The sequence below is a fragment of the Neodiprion virginianus genome, chromosome 2 (genome assembly GCF_021901495.1).
Source record: "Neodiprion virginianus isolate iyNeoVirg1 chromosome 2, iyNeoVirg1.1, whole genome shotgun sequence".
In the NCBI taxonomy this organism is placed as follows: domain Eukaryota; kingdom Metazoa; phylum Arthropoda; class Insecta; order Hymenoptera; family Diprionidae; genus Neodiprion; species Neodiprion virginianus.
In genome coordinates this window covers 31540347-31562508 of record NC_060878.1, presented here as the reverse complement: position 1 = coordinate 31562508, position 22162 = coordinate 31540347, and the positions used below count along the sequence as shown (strand labels likewise).

Genomic DNA, 22162 nt, shown 5'->3' with positions numbered 1-22162 from the left:
AAACTGGAAGACATGGAAATCATCGTTTCATGTTACCACGTACGATTTATCCGTCTTAATTCTTCAGGACTAGGAGGAATGCCGTTTATCTGGATTCAACAAGACTCGATTCATTTTTTTAAATTCAAAGGTCACCAATTAACGTATCAATACCGTGTTCCAGGTTTCAGCTACATTTACCCATTACGGCATATGAGGCAAAAAATTTGAACCCAAAAAATCGGGGGCCCCTGTAAAGATCGTTTATATTTACTGGGGCAATCGAATCAACCGCAAACTTTAATTTCGATGCAAAAAATAAATAAATCGAATAACAAAGTATACAAATTATAGAAATTCTTCCGATAACTTCTGTCATCTAGGCGAAAAACCTATTTTGAAGATTGCTTGTTGTTGTTTTATAATGTGTGCAGCAGCTCTTTATCGCTGACATGATTCCAGCTATTGCTTAGAATACTGTTTTTATTATTACAGTGACGATCGTGAGAAATTAACATATTTGCAACAACACGTCGTAGTTCTGTAAACAGAAAGCATTCCATTCCTCATTCGCGTTCATAAATTTCCCAAACGGCTGTGCAGGTCAGCTGGCATGATAATTAGTTAGCCACAGCGTAACTCATTACGAAATTTTTCCTGAGCAAGTTCAAGTTCGTAACCAATTGCCGCAAAATATCAACAGTGATCAAAACTCGAACATCGTGTAAAGGTAGTTCTACTTCTGTGCGAATCACGTATAGGTAAATACTGTTTCTTCATTGACATTATCTTCCTCGTTCCCTACTCTTCCGTTTTGTATCTCTTTCCATGACATCATAGCTTGGCAAATTAAATTTGGTTGAACATTATCTGCATCTCATTACTCAAGTATAGAACACGCGAAAGCGCGCAACCTTGACCAGTTATGCTAAACTATTCGCCGATCAACACCTGACGTTACGAGCGAAGATTTGCTAAGTTTTCATCGCTAAGAGCACCCGATTAGATCGTAACCAACGAAAAACACAGTACATTCACGCTTTTTAAAGATTATTGCCCATTTACATTGTACTGTCAAATTTTTCAGTCAGTATTTCGACCCAATGAATTCCTGTTTCCAATTTTGAGATCAGGTGGATCAAAAACTGCACCCCGTCAGCTGTGCGATAATTTTCTAAAATGGCGATTGCCTGCTTTTGTAATATAAAAATTTTACATGCCGAGAGAATTAATTCTACTCCCATAAATAACACCTAAGCCTCACAGTGCGTGGTTACTTAATCGTGAATGTGTAGATTTGGCGAAATGCAAAAAAAAACAAAAAAACTTATGTGATTCGTAATTTTTTCAAATCAAATATTCAAATACGGGTACGAGCGACGCAATTCGGTAAACAATTTCCGCATAGTTACAGCTTCTTGCATTACGTACAGCGTATTGTAATACCAGTTTCGTGACAATATATTTATACATGTATGATATCGAATCTAAAACGTATAAGTTTATTGATTACGTAGCAAAATACCTATTTAAATATTTGGTGTCACATTATTACCAAGCTAAGTAATTATTCATTATTGTACAATATGCGAATAGCCATATTGGATATGGGCAGTGCTCCGTAGTAATAATAGTAGTATATTATAACAGTAAAATAAACTTAAACTTTTTTGTATATTATTATGATATATAAATATATATGTATGTTTTTATATATGTATATATATATACATATTTATGTATATATATATATTATTTTATATGCTAGAAGTAGCCTAGGCACCTGGTGAATGGTGAATTGGTAATGTATAATCGTCAAAAAAGAGCATCACAGGATATGAAAGGATAGAAAATTGGAAGAAAAAATTTTTCCAAAAAAGAAACAACAATTCTCTTTCGTCTTCTATAAAACATATATTATTATTTTCATTATTATAACATAAAACTTATTTATACTCTTTTTTGACCGCAATTGTAATATATTTATCTGTTACATATACTCTCGATTTTTGTAAGCGGAGAAGATTGAAAACAAATTTTAACTTTATTAATTTGTTAAACGGCTTTTTGTGTTTGATCTTTCTGTCGTATCTTGTATGTGTGAGTTAATTTTTTTCATTTACCTAATATTTTTTTTTTCCTTTTCGAAAAAGATCGTATAATAATGTAATTTAACATATTCTCTCTTTATGGTAATATTATTGTCATCGTTTAATATATATATATATATATATATATATATTTCCAAATTTTACGTATTCTTTATACACACTTTGCAACGACTTATTCGCGTACGTAGATTTCCCGCCTTCAAGGTTTGCTTCTCTGGTTCCTTGAACTGCGCGATGTCCTCGATTGTCACCATCCAGTAACTAAACTCATTAGAAAAGTACTGACAAGTACCTCCAGCTCCGTTACACTCGATGAACGGTGTCGCGCGGAAATCTTCAAGACATGAACCCGGACTAGCTAACGATTGTCCTCCACCTTGAGCTCCGGCTCCCGTATGCTATGTCGTTCAACAAAAATTGTCGTATGGTGATTGAAAGAATGGAAAAAGTTGCACGAAACATCCAGAAAAAAATATATCCACCACACCCACCATTATGAAACTGTAACCGATCCAAAGGCTAGTCCATCTGTCGGGACACTCTGGAATACTTAGAGATTGACTGTGCACCGCGATCACGTTGGCTGGAACCTCACATACGACGCACCTGGTATAAGAGTCGGATGAAAACAGTAGAAAAATTAGTCGCACAAACATTGATTATGACATCTGTTTGGTAATTTTTTTTTTCTTTCACTTCTTTTAGACGAATCGAATTGAACGGTATACCTAGAGATGTACGATTCGATGGCACTTTCCTCGACAGGCATCATTGGCAGAGGGCTGTTTGTCGACAGCCAGTAAGAACGATCGTTACGGCTACCGTAGTTGCAAACGTTGTTGACGTCGCAGAACAGGAATGGCATCGTTGAGAATTTCCTTATGCAGGAACCGGCAGAGCCTGTTTTCCGACAAAGGCAATTATGCATGTAGGAGAATATTTTTATCGTGATCAATCTAAACGATTACACAGATTGCAGTTGATAGATGTATACCTACTGTTGCAAAATTAAAGGTTGCAATGCAAGTAAAATGGTTCCCTGAGCGAAATAAAGTACAGGCAAAAGACAGGCAAAATTGAAAGGCAAAGACAAATATCGTATATCTTGAACAAGTATTTTTGATTTTAAATATGAAACAGGACTGTGTTTGTAATAATACTCGTTGACTGAGCAACCGTAGCCACATGAACGAAAGATCGAACGGCTTATGATGAATTATTATCGGCATCGGCATCAGAGTGCCAGGATGTATACATAAGGAATGTGAATGCAACTTCGTTACACTATATCCTAAACCAAAAGATTCAGTGGATGTGAATTTATGGGAATAATATTTTATCAGAGGTTATTCCGATGACATAGAAATAATCAGTTTTTAAAAAGTCCAAGTCATCCATGGTTTCGCCGTTTGTCAAGTGTGGCTGCAACTCTTGACTAAAGATTTCAATTTTAGGGTATTATTTCCGTACTTTGGGACATACGAAGATGAAGATCACGGAATTGGCGAAGTCTGGTTTCAAGTGAAAGAATATATTATTTTGGAAACGGCGATTTCCGAAATGATAATGAACTGTATAATAACTGCGAATAAGCGACGTGATTCTCGACTTTTTTGTATCAATGACACTTTGACAATCACCTAGATCTTGTGAATGCCCTCTCTCGTTTCCATCGAGGTATAGAAGACTGTATCCCTCCCACAGCTTAATGTGTCCTGGTTCGCAGACAGGTACAATAGGAGTTTGGCTGTGCTTGACAAGGAGAATTCCAGTTAGATAATCGGGCGTAGCTTGACAGTCCGCTCCTTGATTTCCCTTCTGTCCCGGGTATCCGATGGGACCCTGTACTCCCTGTATCCCTTGAAGACCGGGAGGTCCGGGCAATCCTGGTGGTCCGACTGGACCCGTAATACCGTTTAAACCTGGGCTTCCCTTCTCTCCCTTTAGTCCTGGGAATCCGATTCGTCCCTGGGCTCCCTTTTCTCCCGGTGGTCCAACAATTCCGGTTGCGCCTGAAAGACGAATTCATCAGAATCGTTACATTAGGTCCAATCGTCCTATTTTTTGAGAGCATTTAAAATATAAATTCCAATTTTGTAGCCGGTTATATTTACCTGGAGGGCCTCGTTCTCCCTTGGGACCTGGTAGAGGCTGGATGCAATCATCACCTCTCTCTCCCTTGATGCCTTCGTAGCCAGTGACACCAGGTGCTCCAGGTAATCCTTGGAATCCTTTGTCTCCCTTTTCACCTTGAGCACCGGGGGCACCGTTGAATCCGTCGGCTCCCATGTCTCCCTTTTCTCCTGGCCGTCCGTCAAATCCAGGCGGACCTTAATGAAACAATCATTAATCATGCAATTTCGTCACAAATTACGGCTAATTTTAGTACATTGCGTGATTGTGTCCAACAGATATTATCGTGGGCACATAATGGTCGCAGTAATAGTCGTGCGTTATGTTTATGCAACTACTGTTTGTCTAGCAAATACTTTTATTTATTGTTTAATTGTTGTCATTTATTTTACAGCAAAGATAGGGGAGACCAGGGCATGACCATTTTCATGTTTCGGAAGAGGTCCGTTGTGCCACGGAAAATTTGTTTGTTTGTTTTTTTAAATTTATGGCAAAATAATGATAAATTTGTTTGGGATGGACGAAAATAACTTCTACCCGATGCTTAAAAGCCACAGAAATTCATTAGCAGCTCAAGGGGGCCGTTGTGCCTCGGTCTCAAATATGAAGAACAAAAAAGTTACCCTACTCACGTTATACTAACATTAAAAGACTGTTTATCAAGGGAAAACAGATTTTTTCAATACGATTATCCTATAATGTGTCTGTGTTACAATCTACACCAAGGCTGATACCGGCAAGGTGTCAATTGTAACATGTGTAACAGTGTCTTAATTCGATTGTTAATAATAATACCGAACGTTTTTTTTTTTTTTTTTCTTTTTCAACTAAAACAAATTTGGAAGAAAACAAAAAACCAGTCAGAAATTATCAATAATAAGGGGGAAAAATATTTTATAAAAATTGTTACAACTGACACCGGTCTCCACTAGTTTTCAAACTCAAACTAACGTGGTTAGAATTATTTAAATTTTGTAGACCACCTTTCGCGATGACAACTTAAATTTTGAGATGAACTTCTACGAAGTTTTCTAGCAAGAAGAAATTTAGTTCTCCCCTAGTTTTTTTCTACAATATGTCGAAAGCGTTTGTGAACTAAATACGATGATTGGAGTATATTATAATGCTGAATTACTACCTCAACACATTAAGACATCTCCGAACGCATTGTCTGAGTCTTACTGATGAATGAGATGAACATTATCCGACCTCCCATGTGTTTATTTATAATATGTATAATAAAAGATCACCTTGCAATCCTCTTTCTCCCTTTTGTCCAGGTGCTCCGTATGCTCCAGGGGGACCAGTGTCTCCCTTGAGTCCTCTAGCTCCGGGTGGTCCAGTTGCGCCAGGCGATCCTTCGAGTCCGTCGTCTCCTGGAATACCGTCGAAACCGGCCGGGCCCATGTCTCCCTTTTGTCCTTGGGGACCAATTGGTCCGGGAGGTCCTGGTTTTCCTGGACTTCCATCCCGACCTGCGTCGCCAGGATTTCCTTTCTCTCCGGGTATGCCCGGGCGTCCGTCACGTCCGTTCTTACCCAACAAACCATGAAGCCCCTTCTCTCCCTTGACAGTTAAACCAACAGGTCCGACGGGTCCCATTGGCCCAGTGTCACCTGAAAATAACCGAAGCTTTCGATATACCGGACTTCCAGAAAAAATGCTGGTGAGAATTTGCTTTCAGAGGGTTCCCAACCCAAGAGCTTAGTATAACGTTCACGATGTTCAAAGTTGTATGGGTTCGGGAGTAAGGGAAGAAACAAATTGAGCAAATCAGGTTTAGAAGTACGTAATTTCAACTTTAATTTGAAAAAAAAAATTATTGCGTAACATGAAAATTGCGGCTGTTATGGCATTGAAGGTATGATGTGTAAAAAACGTTGAAAATAGTAACCATATTTTCAGCCAAAGGAGTATCCGAAAAAGGAAAACCAAAGATCACTTTAAAGGCTAAATAGATAAAGTCCTCTATCCTCCTAGGTAACCAATTTTCAGTGAAGTGAAATTTAGTAGAGTTGTGAATTTTTTTTATTGGTAAGTCACATCTTCTGGAGTTTCGGCAGTGTCTTCAGCTGTATATGTTGAACGGAAAGACGGATACTAAATCCGTTCCATAGGAGGATAGTCGATAACTTCTTTAATTTTGCGAATTTCGGGTTCAGTGACCAATCAAAATAAAGATAATGGACCCGACTACCATGATATGCAGAAATCCAAAAATCGATGAAAAATTACTTTTGATATTTAGGAACTCCCTTAATACGTGTTCGCGAAATCTGGATTCAAATGCTATCATACTTCGAAGCTTACCCTTTTGACCCTCGTAGCCCGGAGCTCCGGGAATACCCATGGGCCCTGGAACTCCCTTGTCACCTTTCTCTCCTGCTTGGCCGTCAAAGCCAGGGACACCTTCATCTCCCTTCTCTCCGTTAACGCCATCGTAACCTTGTCGTCCTGGTTCTCCCTTATCTCCCTTTATCGTCATCTGAGGTCCCGGAGGTCCTCGGTCACCCTTTTCTCCTACCTCTCCGATTAAACCGGGGGGTCCAGGAATGCCTGCGTAGATATAAGGAATGATGGAATGGCAGCTTTGTTTTTGCATTGAATAAAGAAACCTATCTGAATGTATACATACCTTCCAGGCCAATGTCTCCCTTCGAACCGTCGAGACCATTTATTCCGGGATAACCTTTTTCTCCCTCGGCTCCAGGGTAACCAGGCAATCCTACTGGACCTTCGGCACCTTCTGGTCCAGGACTTCCGTCTATTCCGTCTCTTCCGGGTAATCCAGGTTCTCCAGGGTAACCCTAACCAGTTAGTAAAATTGATGAACTACCCGTTCGATGAACAACGCTTACGGAGTGTTCAACGGGCATTAGTCCAGTCAAATTAGAGTAATATTAGATAAATAGAAAAATTAACCGGTAAAAATCTATAAATTGGTGTAGACCATTGTTTTTGAAATTTTTTTTTAGTAAAAGTACTGACCTCTACCTCCGCGACTCGATCAGCCATCTTACAAAAAAAGTGCTCCAATCCATTTTTTTCATTATATCTTGGCAATCGTTGACCCAATCGCAATGAAGGTCAAGTATAAAAATTACAGCTCATTGAATTCTCTATAAAAAAAGGTACGATTCGTTTTATTCATATTTTGAATACTTTTATGCAATACACTATAGAATGTATGGATAAATGTATTTTTTGTGTCAGGCTGTTGTTAAAATTACACTCTCAATGTAGAACATGTAAAAAAAATATTAATTAACAAAAATGATCAATTTCTGTATAATATTTCTGATACACACAAAAATTTGGCAACTCTTACTATTTAAACATTCTTGTACACGACCAGTACTGGAAATAGTCTTTTCTATAAGGTCTTACCGAGCCGTTTCAGCTAGTTGTAATTTTGCGAGGCTATGATTATCATCACTGTCCTCATCAACGATCACGAAAAAATCATAGCGCCACAGATTCACATCCTGCAGGAACGGCTCGGTCGAACCTTATATAAAAGACTATTCCCAGTACTGGTCGTGTACAAGAATATTTAAATAGTAAGAGCTGCCAAATTTTTATGCGTATCAGAAATATTACACAAAAATTGATCATTTTTGTTAATTAATATTTTTTTTACATGCTTTACACTGAGAGTGTAATTTTAACAATTGCCTGACATAAAAAATACATCTATCTATATATTCAACAGTGTATTGCAGAAAAAGTATTCAAGATATGAATAAAATGGATTTTACCTTTTTTATAGACAATTAAATCAGTTTTAATTTTTACACTGAACCTTCATTGCGAGTGGATCAACGATTGCCGAGATATACTGAAAAAAACTGGATTGAAGCACCTTTTCTTCAAGATGGTGGATCGAGCGGTGGGAGTAGGGCTCAAGCTTTTACCATATTCAAAAGTATGCTAAAATAAAAGTCTCCACCAATTTATAGCTTTTTACCGGTTAATGTTTCCGATCTTTGCTAATTTGACTGGAGTAGATACAGACACGTCGCTACCGTCGGAACGTCTCCGAAATAGGGTGATCACAGTTCTCTCGCGTGATGGAATTTTTCAATATTCTCGTTAGATTAAATTTAGCTGAATCAAATTTTTTAAACTGCAGCTACAGTCTGAGACTTCGAGGCGAAGAGAGAGTAGGTATATTTAATTTTCATCACCCTTACCAAATCACCCTTGGTACCCTGCAGTCCTGGGACACCTGTAGAGCCCTTTTCGCCTGGCAATCCCGGGATCCCGTCTTTGCCAGGAAATCCAGGCTCTCCTTTGAGACCGGGCAAGCCATCGCGACCGATTCCAGCTCTACCAGGCTCACCCTTCGCTCCATCGAGTCCATCGCGTCCCGGTGGTCCTTGAGGTCCTCTGACACCAGGCATTCCAGGCTCACCCTTCTGTCCCTTCTCTGAAACTGCACCCGGCTCTCCTTTCATACCCTGAAAATGAAGAATAAAAAGAATTTAACGATAACATTCGTCGACGGCATGCCGTGCAGATATAACAACCGAAGAAAGTGGTGAACCACAGTATTTTGTTGTACTTCCTCAATTACTGCTAACTACACTGCCGGCCAAAAGTTTGTCGAAGGTAAATCTGCCCTCTTTAAAACGCCGCTTAAGAAATTGGATTAATTTTATTTTTGAGTCCGCTATCTAACTTTTAGTGTGGCAAGAAATTTTGACAAGTGTACCCAAAGTTGTGACCGGCAGTGTATATAGATTCAAACTTTAATCAAGAGCATCAAAATTTGAATCAGATGAAGAACTTACGTCTAGACCGGGGAAGCCCCGATCTCCCTTTGGTCCTTTGGGTCCGATCAGACCAGGCATTCCTGGAATACCTTGGAATCCGTTGTCTCCCTTTTCCCCAGGGGTTCCAGGTTGTCCAGGAAGTCCGTCCAGACCCGGAATACCAGGGAAACCCTCTATACCTTGAGGTCCTATGTCTCCCTTGGCGCCAGGTAATCCAGTGACTCCTGGAAGTCCCGGTGATCCAGGCGCACCGCGGCCTCCTGGGTAACCTTTAGGACCTGTCTCGCCCGTGGATCCCCTTTCACCTTTGTAACCGGGGAATCCAGAAACTCCGTCTTTCCCAGGTTCCCCGACCAAGCCCGGCTCTCCTGTAAAGTTTATAAAGTATTAAATATCGTCGCACCCATTCATTTTGCATCTGAGTCATTTCTTCACCAACTCAGCCACTTTTTTTCAACCTCTCGGATCTCTTTCATAATTAGTTATATAGTAGTACTACTAAACGGTACTCTCTGTGAATTATTTCAGATTTTTTAATTTACTCGTTTTGGAAATGGTTTTTTTTTAAACTAAACCAGTACATCATGGAAGTCGCCCAAAAAATATTTTAGAATGAAAAAATTATGTTTTTCCATGAACTATTTAATGCAATATATGCTACATTTTTGATGGCATCACCTTTGATTTCGCTATAAATTTTAGAGGATATTTGGCAGTATATTGTATAACGTATAAAAAAATTAGCATCGTGGAACCCGACATTCTTGCCGAGTGGAAAAAATATTTTACGGAGAAAGGTGAATCTGAGTTCCTTTTTTCCATTAACTACTTAATGCGATGTATTGTTATTCACAGCATCAAAAATATAACATACGTCGTATTAAATAGTTCATGGAAAAAAAGAACTCAGATTCATCTTTCTCGGTCAAATATTTTTTCTACGATGCCAATTTTTTTATACGTTCCCAAAAATCCAATGTAAGAACTTTGGTCATCGAAAGTACAAATCGGCATGATTCTTTTTTTTTTAAATAATGTTGTTAGTTTTGGAGGTTATGTCGATAAATCGTCTAAAAGATGTGCCGGGGACGGTTGTAACCCATCTTTCGGGGTCGCCTAAAACATTTCATCCCATGTATTTTAAAACTGATAAAGCTGTTTTTTATCGCAGAAAAGCAAAGTTTGTTACTTTCGTCAAATTTTACTGGCTCTCAGATTTATTTAAGGTTTTACTATCATGATCCTAAATATATCATAAAATTAGCGCAAATGTGATGTAACTAATTTTATTGCTAAGTTGAAGTTCAGTTTTTAATTGAATGAGACTGAACCTTAAGTAATGTTGTGCATAATTCTGTAACATTTGTTTCAATAAATAAGTATAAACAACATTGTTCGCGATTTTTTAAATTGCCCCCAGATGTATTTGCAATCCAGAGAATGGCACTACAGCCTCATACTTTAGTAGTCAGATAACCAAGGTTCAATTAAAGCTTGCTTTCAATGAAACTTTTGAAATTGTAGTCGTTAACAACGATTTTCCGGAAAATGTTTCAATTAACCCAGGTCTCTCCTACTACTATACAACCAGTTATGAAACAGATCCGAGGGTATATAAAAAACCGTTGCTGAGTACGTAGAGAACGCCTCACTGCGACTATTTCATTAATCCAATTTTCTCTTTTTTATTCGTTTTTATTAAGCTGGCCAAAATTTGAAGATTCCTTTGTACTTAACAGAAAGTTCTCAATATTTTACTCACCTTTTGGTCCATCGGCACCTGGCGTCCCAGGAATTCCAGGTGGTCCAGGCGGACCATTTGGACCAGTGTCTCCCTTATCTCCCGGTGCTCCTGGAAGTCCATCCAATCCCGCAATTCCTAAGTCTCCCTTTTCTCCCATAATACCTGGCGGCCCTGAGCTTCCCACTCGTCCATCTTTACCCGGTGGTCCGGGTAGACCCCGTTCACCTTTTCTTCCTTCAGGACCAGTAGGACCGGGGTTCCCCTGCATGGGAATACCAGCCTCACCCTTGTCTCCTTTGACAGCTGGTAATCCAGGATATCCTCGCGGACCTACAGGACCCGGTACTCCATCGAATCCCATCATACCCGGCTGTCCTTTGTCACCACGTGGACCGGGTAAACCACGCTGGCCAGGGGGTCCAGGGGGTCCAATAGCTCCTGGAGGTCCTGCAGGTCCCTGTTTTGGATTAAGAACGATGAAAATTAATAACTTGTGGATTCATGGAAATTCAGCTAAGCATGTAAACAAAATTCGTACATAAGTGATTTGAAGTCAGTTTGAAAAAAATCGTTAATCTTCATAGTAAGCCATGGTGCGTACTTAAGGCTGATCTCAATGTTATCTGATTAGCCGTCGTTTGATTTTAATGAAATTATGAGCTTCCACGAATTCTATCAGCTATGAACTTATTCCGGGGGCTATCCGGTTTCGGGGTTTGATTATTGTAGCTCATTTCGATAACGCACCTCCCAAGTTACTGTATAGCGACTGAATATAGACTTCTTGTAGGTAATTAAGCGCGATTATTAAACCACGATCTCAAGGAGTTAAAAGTTTGCAGATGTCCAAACCACACAATTCACAAGTTATAATCAAATAACGAGTTTGAAGTACATCAAAGAGATAATATAGGGTAAAAGAAAATTAAACGTTCTTGATAGTAAAGCTTCGGAAATTCTATTGGCGCCTATGTTCGTACCTAAGAATGAATTTCACACACTCAATACTCAAGAGCAATTAGGTCTTTTTCGAATTTGTGACACGAAAATTATGCTTTACATAAGAATACTTGGCCTGGAATAGTGTTCGGTAATTTTAGAGTTTGCTGAAGTAAAAAATAACATTGCTCTTAAGTCAACTGATCGAATGATTCAAAAACTCGTTAGCTGTTGAGTATTTTACTTCATAAGAAGATTTCACTTTCAACTGAGCCGTCAAAACTAAAAATTTCAATCCACGAAATTCATTCATACATATTTACGTAGGATATGGTAAATATCACCTATATAATCAACCAATTAATCAAACACTTGGCACTCACTTCAGGACCTGGATATCCTTTTTCACCTGGTAGTCCGTCAAGTCCCGGTATCCCAGATTCACCCTTCAATCCTGGCAGCCCCCGGTCACCCTTGGGTGCGTTCTTGTATTCCGAAAATGGACATTTACCTGCATATTAAAATACGTTAATTAATCACATTACCATCACACCGTGTCATAAAAAATATTAAAATACTTTATAGACGGAGAGGTGGTGGCCATTTGACTCACGTCATTTCTTAAACAAAATTTTCCATCTTAGATGACGATGATCATAAGATGGAAGATTTTATTTATGAAATGACGTAAGTTAAATGACCACCAGCTCTTAGACTATTATCCATACCTGGTTCTCCTTGAGGACCATCTAGACCGGGTTGTCCTTTAGTTCCTTTGATTCCAGGTTGGCCGGGAATTCCTGCCTCTCCCTTAATGCTGAGACCTTTATCTCCCTTGGCTCCTGGTGTTCCCGGTCTTCCATTAGCTCCATCAATACCAGGGTATCCTCGGTCACCCTTGAAACAGAACAGCGCTCAAAATTTTTTTTCGATGTAAGAATAAGACTCCGAATCTGTTGTGACAACAACTCCTTGGTCATTATCTTTTTTCTTATTAGGCAGCCCTCCAATCGTCTCACCTTAGATCCTTTCTCTCCGGGGAGACCTCCATAACCTACACTGCCCTTCTCTCCGCGTTGTCCAGGTGGTCCGAAAGGACCACGGTCACCTGGTACGCCTCTTTCTCCTTGATCACCCTTCTTCATAATCAATTGGCTGCCTGATACTACTGCTGCAGCACCCCGTTCACCCTGAGGACCCGGTACCCCATCCCTACCGTCCTCTCCCTATAAAATCCAATATCATAATGATTGAATCAGCTAACCCGTTGGATATAAGAACCATTTTATCATTGCCTTTGTAAAAAGATACATAAATAAATGACGTACAAATAACACTGGTCTGCAGAAAAAAAAACTTTGTTTTTCTCCTTCTTATTCTTATGAATGATTATAATAGAACAGATATTATAGATTCGGCACATTAAAACCGTTGTATCTCTAATATTTTTATTTGAAGGAAGATTTCGTTGCAGACCTGTGTAATTTACCTTATCTCCAGGAGGACCAATGGATCCTGGCGATCCGTCAGCGCCACTCGCGCCCGCGTATCCACGTTCACCTGGAGGACCACGAGGTCCCTCAGCGCCTGGTAATCCATTATATCCACGGTCACCTTTTTTTCCTACTTCGCCGGGTCTGCAGTCTGAACAACGACCTCCAATGTCTCCCTTCGGCCCTGGTTCACCGGGAATTCCAGCAGGTCCATCTCGACCAGGGTTACCTGGCGCTCCCGGAAAACCGGCTGCTCCAGGTGCTCCGGGGATGCCCATTAAAGAGTCTCCGGGGTATCCTCTGCGACCCATTTGCCCAGGTTCACCTTTTTGACCCTTCGCGCCATCGTTTCCAGGAAAGCCGTCCATTCCTTTAGGTCCCTACGTTATGAAACATGAAAAGTAGTGTTTTTGGAATCAGTCCAGTCAATAGGGGTTTTTGCCCTACAAAAGGTGGTGTAGTCATGATATTGATATATGTCATCTAGTTCCGTGCCCCAATGGAAGATCCTAGTTTCCGAGCCTGCGGAGATTCCGCTTGGTGTGCCATTTTGGATTAAGGGTACAAAAAAATGTTTTTTTTCAAAATAATTCCTGGACGGCTGATCTTACGACAAAACTGTTTTACACGAATTTGAAAATAGCTAAATTTCCTACATTTTTTGTATAATGACTTTTCTTGTAAGTCCGATGTATAACAAGTTACAACGGTGGAAGCGTGAATATTCTTACTCGCCACCCCCCTTCACAGGTCAAAAATTTGAATTTTTCATCGGGGCTCGGAACTAAATGACATATATCAAAAGCATTACTACACCATCTTTTGTACGGCAAGGGTCTTTTTTACTCCCTATTGCCTGGGCTAAATAGAAAAAGCTGGTGAAATTTGAATTTACATAATATTATACATCATGTAATTAAATAGCTACGCTGACTCACGGGGATGGAAATTCCCTTGTCACCAGGGAAACCACGAGGCCCAGCAGGTCCTTCTAGCCCGTCGTAACCCCTCGGGCCAATTTCTCCGGGAGCACCGTCCAGTCCCGCATTACCCTTAGCTCCTTTTTCTCCCGGGGCTCCTTCACGCCCTGGGGTACCAGGTATTCCAAGGCCACCAGCGAGACCCTGAGGTCCTCTAGGTCCAGGTTGTCCAGGAAAACCGTCCATTCCTTTGGGTCCAGATGGTCCAGGGTACCCTCTCGGTCCTGGTTCTCCTGGCGGTCCAGCCACGCCGTGGCCACCCTGCCAATCAGTATAATTACGCAATAAAATTTCTCTCTGCATATGGCTGAATCCATCTCAGATGATGGAGGCCACCAAATTCATCATTGATACGATTGTCACAACACAAATTGATGTTCATTTTTCGGAAATTGAACATTAAATATCAGAAAAAAAACCATATTTACCATATAATCTTAAGAAATCGGTGTCTGGCATGAAAAATTTATTTGGGTACCAATAAAATATATGTGTCCGTTTATTTTGGCCAAGGAAGAACATACTTCAGTTACGAGCAATTTTGGAATATGACATCCGCTGGCCTGCATGATTTGAGATGGATTCATCCATACGTGACTGTAAATTGATTACTTACTCCAGGAGGTCCTGCAGGTCCAACCATTCCCGACAGTCCGGGAGGACCGTCGCGCCCAGGCTCTCCTTTAGCACCTGGGCGTCCGGGGAGTCCTTCTAATCCGTCATCACCTCGGTCACCTTTTTGCCCTTGGGGTCCAGGAGGTCCAGAATCTCCTTCTCTACCCTGTAAATATTGGAATAACGATTTTAACCGACCGTCGCTTCCTTACAATAAAAAGTTGTTTTATAAAGAAAAATCACAACCATGCCCGTGAAAAAATAATCAGATACGATCGTACCTGCACTCACATACGACCATATGTGGTCGTATCTAGCATCATGCATATACACATACGATACGTGTAAATATTGTACTTCTGTGTTCCATAAATATGAGAAATATTCATATATAGCCACATAAATATGAACAAAATTTTTCACGGGATGTATGATCATATTCACTCATGTATGATCTGATACGACCGTATGGAACCATATTTGTGTATATATGACCATACATGGTTAGGCCTGGCCATTTTTTCGTATACGATCAGATATGCTCAATCCATATTATATGATCATATCCGATTATTTTTTCTCGGGCATACCACAATGTCGTTATGATTATAACTTACACGATCACCATGTGGACCGGGAAGTCCCTTTTCTCCTTTCACACCGTCTCTTCCGGGCAGCCCAGCATCTCCAGTATACCCTGGTTCACCTCTTTCGCCTTCCGGTCCAATCTCTCCCTGGAATTTGTGCGATCGTCATTATCAAAGTCTACAAATGGCACTTTTCTTTCTCGATATACCTTTTGTCCCTTTTCTCCAGTTGCTCCCTGTGGCCCGGTGGTTCCTTTGTTACCCGTGAAGGGCACACTATTTACTACCCCTGGGGGCCCCTTCTCCCCCTTGATCCCCTTGTCACCCTTCGGACCTTCAAATCCAATCCCCATGGGTCCCCTCTCACCCTTAGGACCTCGAAGTCCTCTAGGTCCCTGAGAAATGTCGGATTCAATCTTAGTTCAGTCGATACACCGCGGTCAAGGTGAAAGTACGTTTACCGATAATGATAATTACCTGTGGTCCCGTATCACCCTTTGGCCCCGGAAATCCTGGGGCTCCTTCAGGCCCTGGCAGACCTTGAGGCCCGGGAACTCCATCAATACCGGGTTCTCCCTTTTGCCCTACCGGGAATGATCCTGCGAAAGCTGCAATACCTTTGTCACCCTTGGGACCAGGCGTTCCTTTGAAACCTCGAGGTCCAGGTTGACCGGGACGGCCGTCAAGACCAGGGGCTCCCTGCAAACGTATGAGCGACAATTTATAAATACTAACCGTCAAAAAAATTAAACCATATCGAATTTTGTCCGGTGAAAGTCAGTCATTTTCAAAATGCCATATCTTCGTGTAAAATGTTCGCACCGAAGAGAACGGGTCCTTTTTCACGGCCGTTCAAAGTTTTTTTCGCATTTTTTTTTATGGAAAATTGAATAACCTTTCGAAAAAAATCGTAGCCCGGATATCAAAAAGGTATTTTAAAGAGAAAATCTGTGCCTAAAACTTGGTTATCTTTGAAATACGACGACAAAATTCATTCTTCAAAATAGATACTTCCTTTCCAGAAAGTAACACAAGTGTCTCTACAGGTCAAAACTCGAAAACGCAACAGCGTCAGCCAAATTTAAAAAGATGTTTTCGAAAGTCAAGGTTCCAAACTTCAAAATGCGCTTGTGTTCTCTCCCGTGCGAACATTTTACACAAAGTTATGGCATTTTAAAAATGCCTGATCTTTAACCCAGAAAATTTAATATTCTTTAATGTTTTTGACGAGTGTACATCTAGCCGGTGAAATAACTCACACAATTGTAGAAAAAAACTTACGTCAGTTCCGTTGCATCCATCGCGACCTGGCAGACCAGCCGCTCCTGGGGCTCCTTGACCTCCGTCTCGACCATTAACACCAGGATGTCCAGGAAGTCCCATTTTACCCTGATATCACACAATGCGAATCATGAATTTTCAACAGCTTTGAAATTCCTTATCAAGCTAGTCTGGTGACCAATAAATACTCACTTGATCTCCCTTTGGTCCGCGAGGTCCCTGCAAACCCGACTCTCCCTTCGCACCCTTAGGTCCAAGCAGCCCTTCCAGCCCAGGAAAACCTTTCTGGCCCTTGGGTCCTACTGGTCCAGGTATTCCTGATGGTCCCTTGAACATTGATATAGAGCATTGGTACACGCATACATTCTCTTCCATCGAAACCATGCAAAAAACGCCACCACGAGATAGATACTTACACGTGATCCTTTCTCGGCAAAGCATTTGGGAACGCAGCATCCAGAGCCCGATGTACAGTTCTTGGCTGCACCGGGTACAGGAACTGCTACGTAGCTGCTTGGATAATTCGTATCTCCGTCGTCTTGTCGTCCGTAGTTACCGTAACGATAATCAACTCTGTTTGCATAATCATCGCCACCAGATCCCCGACTTCCCACTGAACCTTCTCCACCTTCTCCGCCAGAAGTAGTACGTCCCGATGGTGGAACTTCGGGCACTCCCGTCAGTTGAGAACCAGCCCAAGAACTACCGTCGGGATAGTTTCGTCCTCCACTCCCGCGCACAATGTACGGGTCATTGCGTCCCCCAGTTGACGAGCCTCCTGATCTTGACGAGTCTACAGATACTGCGGGCCGATACCCAGAACTCGAACCTCCGTAAGAGTAACTGCTTTCTCCGGCTCTCCTTCCGTAGTAAGGATCGTTTTGTCTGTCGGTATTTGAGCTTCCCGATCCTACTCTGTTCGGAGTTCCACTGGTTCGAGAATCGGAACTTGAACTTCCGTAAGGGTATCTTCTGTCTCCACCCCGACTTGCATAGTACGGATCGTTTCCTCTATCGGTAGAAGAAACTTCTGCTCCTACGCTGTTGAAAGTTCCACTGGCTTGAGACCCGGAACTTGAACTTCCGTAAGGATATCTTCTGTCTCCACCCCGACTCGCATAGTACGGATCGTTGCGTGCGTAGTAAGATGAACGCCCTGCTCCTTCGCCTCCAGCACCGCTGTTGGCCGCAGAGCCAGATCCACTGTTGTAACCTGAGCGTCCGGTTGAACCTCCGCTTCCATACCCGTAGGGTGAACCACGAGGATCACTGCTGGCGCCGTCAGTACCGTACCCACTGGACGTACCGTAGGTTGATGAGTAGGGATTTCCCCCACTTCTTGCACTGCTGCTATTGTAGTAGTAGCCACCTGCACTTCCACCCCGACGGGAACCACTCCCGTACACACGATTGCCGTTGCTATAACCCTCTCGACTTGTATTATTGTAATTGTAAGAGTTTCCTCCAGAGAGATTCGAGTCTCCAGCCGTAATATTTGGCGACAATTGATCATCCCAGCCATTCGCATCTGTGAACCAAGTGAAAATTTTATCTTCAGCAATGAGAAAAGGAAATTAACGAAACCGTAGCAAATGTCGCTACAAACCTGCGTCAGCGGGGTTAATCAGACGTCCGTCAGCGTCGTAATTTCCGTAGTATGGGTCGTCGTAATCATCCTGCTCCGCGTTCCAACCATCGGGCTTTCCTATATCGCCTCGAGTCAATGGGACTACTGGCTCAGGCCCTCGTAACGTGTCCGTGTAATTTTGCTAAAAAAATTAGAATTGATTAGCCGATATGCAAATATCGTGAATAGCATTGTCGTTCCCAGCTGCACTTGCTGGAATCCATATCGCCATGCGAGACTATATCGACGATTACGTCAATTAGTATGTGCACATGTGTGCGATATTGAGTCATCGTTGAGACGGTGGAAGGTTTGTGTAAGCATTCGCCCTTTTACTCAAACTTTTTCATACCCGTTTAAACTTGGATCGTTAGCCGGATTACGTGAGGCGAAGCTACAAGGATCTCAAACGCAGAACTCAACTTAGACAAGGCATGTCGAGGAATCGGAACTGATAATCAATATAGTCTTACAATTAGTGATTTGGAGGTAAGACAATTACTCAAGAGATTTTACGGTTTAGTTAAGACGGAAAAAATAAATGTTCGCGTATGTACACAGTATGCATCTCGTTATAACTTTTAATCTAACTAGGGGGTGATTCACGCTTCGCAGAAGATCATTGTCTTGTTCGTGTGGTCTCATTTGAATAATAGAGAACTACGCAGTCTGACAGGAAGTGCAGGAGATAGTAGAATTATCTCTCGATTGACAAGCAGTGGTGCAGCAGCCACAAGAGAAGTGAATTACTATAAAGAAGTGAGATGGCTCGTATAGAAAAATAGTTTTTCAACTGATTTGTAATTATACTCATTGAAATCACCGGTCATTCATTAACTATATCTTGGCTGTCCCCCATTTGTTGGACAATGAAACCCTTGATAAATTGTATCAAACAATAAGCGACGAAGTAAACGAGCATCCGATTAATAAATAAAATAAGTTTATGTTCAGCTCTCTCGCACTCCCTCCCTCCCTCTCTCGCTAGTGTGTCATTTGTAGCTTTATAATTAATGTAGCATAATACGTAATAAAAGTATTATACGCATACATAACAACTATCAGCCCTGAGTCGACTTTTTGTAGATTTACGCATACTTATTTATAGTTACGAGAACGTGACCTAGATAAGAAGGGTTACATTACTAGCAGTCATTACGATTAATTTTATCTCGCATCTATCTTCCATAATATCTGTGAATGTCGCGCACGAAAATTGGAACAAGTTGTCATAATCGCATGATCCATAATTACGAATGTTTACAAAAAAATGCTATTGCGTTCAATGGAAGTAACCTAATTTTCGTATCCCAGATAGGAGATATCTTCTTGCAACGGTTCAAGAATATCGTCCCTTTTATCGGCTTGCGCGTGAAAATATAATTTACGGAACCCGCAGCCGCGGCCATTCGGCCACTAGCAATACTCATTATACAAATACATATGCTCGGTTATCAACCCTCACCAAATTATGACTGTCATGCAATCCATCGTCCTGAGATCCCGTGCGAAATCGTTACGTAAATCAGCCTAAGACGCGATTACAAAACCACACATTATACATTTATTGGCAATTACACTGGCTGTGCACATTATACCGGGCACAATTTTATACACTTCTAGCGATTTGATACGCAAATTTGATTTCGATTTTTTATCTACGTTCATGGTAAAAAATCGATAATTAGATCGCGACGCAAAGCGATCATGCTTGGGATAATAAAATTGCCCCGGCGACTATTTTCAGTCGTGAGTAACGACTTCGCGCACTCCGCTTTTCGCCCCCGCGATTAAAGCAGTTCGCGAGATAATAGTGGGACTGTACATGTCAATGGGCCTCATTCCGCGCCGTGGCGGCTGGGCCTTGGCAAAGCCCATACGCCAGCAAAGCTCCGTAGGCGGACTAGTCGTCAGTATCGAGAGCCTGCACATCACCTTGTTACTATATTTACAGAGGTATCGTCATACATGATACGAATTCGTCTACGTTACTCCGGATCTACATCGATGCACACTTTGGTAGATTGAAATTTTTGCATTCGTGTAACAACGATGAATGTACGTGAAAAATTGAGATAAGAAAAAATGAAAAGAGTTAATTCATACATTCACGGATTATCGGGCATGGATGTCTGTTCGAACGAGCACTTTACGTAATTTTTTCAAGCGATATATGCTGGAATAAAATATGAAAGCCAGATTGTCCTGGTGTAAAGCTTCTCGCACTGAATCGCGGTGTGTTACGCAATATTGGGCGCTGGATTAGCAGCCTTAATATTTAAAACAATTTCCGTTCTTACGCTATGCGGGTATAGTGAATGAAACATACGTATACTTGTATCAGAGACTTGTATACTGTGCTATTATAAGTAGATACACACGTGCTACAGGTTCAATGGTGTAAAAGAACCGCAACAAGTGGCACGGGACCGCGTAACCGGTTGCAGGTACAAAGGCGTACCTGCAAGATTGTCGAAGGAAATTACATCACGTTACAAACTGATTTTTATCATTGATTGAAGATGATGTTTCAAAAATGGGATGCTAAACAAACGCGTGGGTAATCAAGAGCGTACCTATATGCATAAGCTCAGCCATCGGAACGTGAGTAGAATTATGTGCTGTAAACAGTCGTTGGTAAAACGCATATCGAAATTTACACTATGGAAATATTTTAAATGGAAAATTCGAATTTAACACGCGGCGTACTTATAGCTAATAAATGTATCTAAATTGTTTTTGCAAACTTACCCCTTTGACGATAACTGTCAAGCAAGCTATGGACGCGAGGACTCTGAAAAATAAAGATCAATGATTATTTAGACCATCGCGAAGAGTGATTTTGAATAAATGAGATTGGACGAAGGCAAAAATCATGCCGCTTATCACTTTTAGCTGTGTTAAATCGCCAACGTTCAATTATTTCACCAAAATCTCGGAGTGTTCACCAGCTCTAAGCAAGATGTTTCGAATATCTTTCCGTCACAAAAGCAAGAATTATTGTCTCCTGACGAATAGCGAAAGGTTTATGGAGTTTCCATAAGCACGTGTTCACACAACCGATTGAGATGAATACATATACGCCGATTTCTCGAAAATCTACAAGTTCGACTCTTGGTCTGTCGAAGTTGAAGAGAAGTTTTATTAAGAAGCCGGTGCCGAGGGTAACAGTAAGTCAAAGAAAAAGCAAACAAATCGTACATTTACCGAAAATAAATTGAACCACGAAAAGAAACGTTCAAATTGAGACCGCGAAGATCGGTATAAGATACGCGGGTATAACAAACTTGTAACCGGTAATAAAAAAGACTTGAATCAACAGTACGAAAAGATACGGTGGAAAGTGTGTAAAAATGTAAATGAGAAAATATGAGTGAAAAATGTAAAAATTGATTTTGAAAAATATTAATTAATTTCCACTCACCGCAATCCTAACCGGGTCATTTCGACCACCCCAGTCCTCGCCGGGGTCTAGGAATTCGTACACTCGTTGTGCAGAGGCAGTCTATTAACTCCGCACAACGGACAGTCGAGACAGTAAAATATCGGGCGGTTGCCACCGCTGGGAAGCGAAGAGAATCAGTTGAGACGGACGTGGTGGACCCGTTCTACCCGTCCCCATCCAGGGCGGCCTCTCCGTCGCTTAGTGCGCGAGTTATCCAAGGTGTAGGCGGAGCCGCGGCGTATAACGTAAGTGCGACCGGGGGACCCGTGCGTACGAAGAGAGCCACGCAAACTAAAGTTCCTACGCGGGTAAAAGGACGATAAAGATATACGTCCCGCAGAAGTAACTCTCGCGCCTCGCGACAACGTCGGCTGGACTAAGACCCGGGGCGCGGAAGGCGAAAATAAAATAAAGAAAAAAAATTTGAAAAAAAAAACCGAGAGGGAGTAGAGG

The 22162-nt window shown here is 41.4% G+C and overlaps 1 protein-coding gene and 1 long non-coding RNA gene across 2 annotated transcripts; one reads left to right on the top strand and one right to left on the bottom strand.

The window, feature by feature from the left end:
* Positions 1-397: 397 nt before the first annotated feature.
* LOC124297897 (uncharacterized) lies at positions 398-2117 on the top strand. The gene is made up of 2 exons (XR_006906679.1): positions 398-740; positions 874-2117. It is a non-coding gene; the product is annotated as an uncharacterized LOC124297897 (long non-coding RNA).
* LOC124297889 (collagen alpha-2(IV) chain) lies at positions 2023-22059 on the bottom strand. The gene is made up of 26 exons (XM_046749242.1): positions 21689-22059; positions 21016-21058; positions 18244-18406; positions 17054-18165; positions 16830-16964; positions 16638-16745; positions 15834-16055; positions 15566-15751; positions 15387-15503; positions 14771-14935; positions 14113-14415; positions 13171-13554; positions 12701-12907; positions 12410-12578; positions 12065-12192; positions 10761-11199; positions 9017-9366; positions 8417-8683; positions 6859-7030; positions 6534-6779; positions 5474-5839; positions 4205-4420; positions 3731-4102; positions 2819-2990; positions 2582-2696; positions 2023-2488 (listed from the first exon to the last, which is right to left on the bottom strand). The coding sequence occupies exons 1-26, from the start codon at positions 21706-21708 to the stop codon at positions 2231-2233; spliced, it is 6435 nt and encodes a 2144-aa protein (XP_046605198.1). The 5' UTR covers positions 21709-22059; the 3' UTR covers positions 2023-2230.
* Between the last annotated feature and the right edge of the window lie 103 nt (positions 22060-22162).

Bases quoted from the DNA above. Each gene is read 5' to 3' on its own strand.
- LOC124297889 (XM_046749242.1), bottom strand. From the start codon at position 21,708: ATGACCCGGTTAGGATTGCG. The intron at 13,555-14,112 runs GTGAGTCAGCGT...TTCATAACGTAG, and splicing joins ACAAGGGAATTTCCATCCCC to GGACCTAAAGGAATGGACGG. The intron at 12,579-12,700 runs GTGAGACGATTG...TTCTGTTTCAAG, and splicing joins CCGGAGAGAAAGGATCTAAG to GGTGACCGAGGATACCCTGG.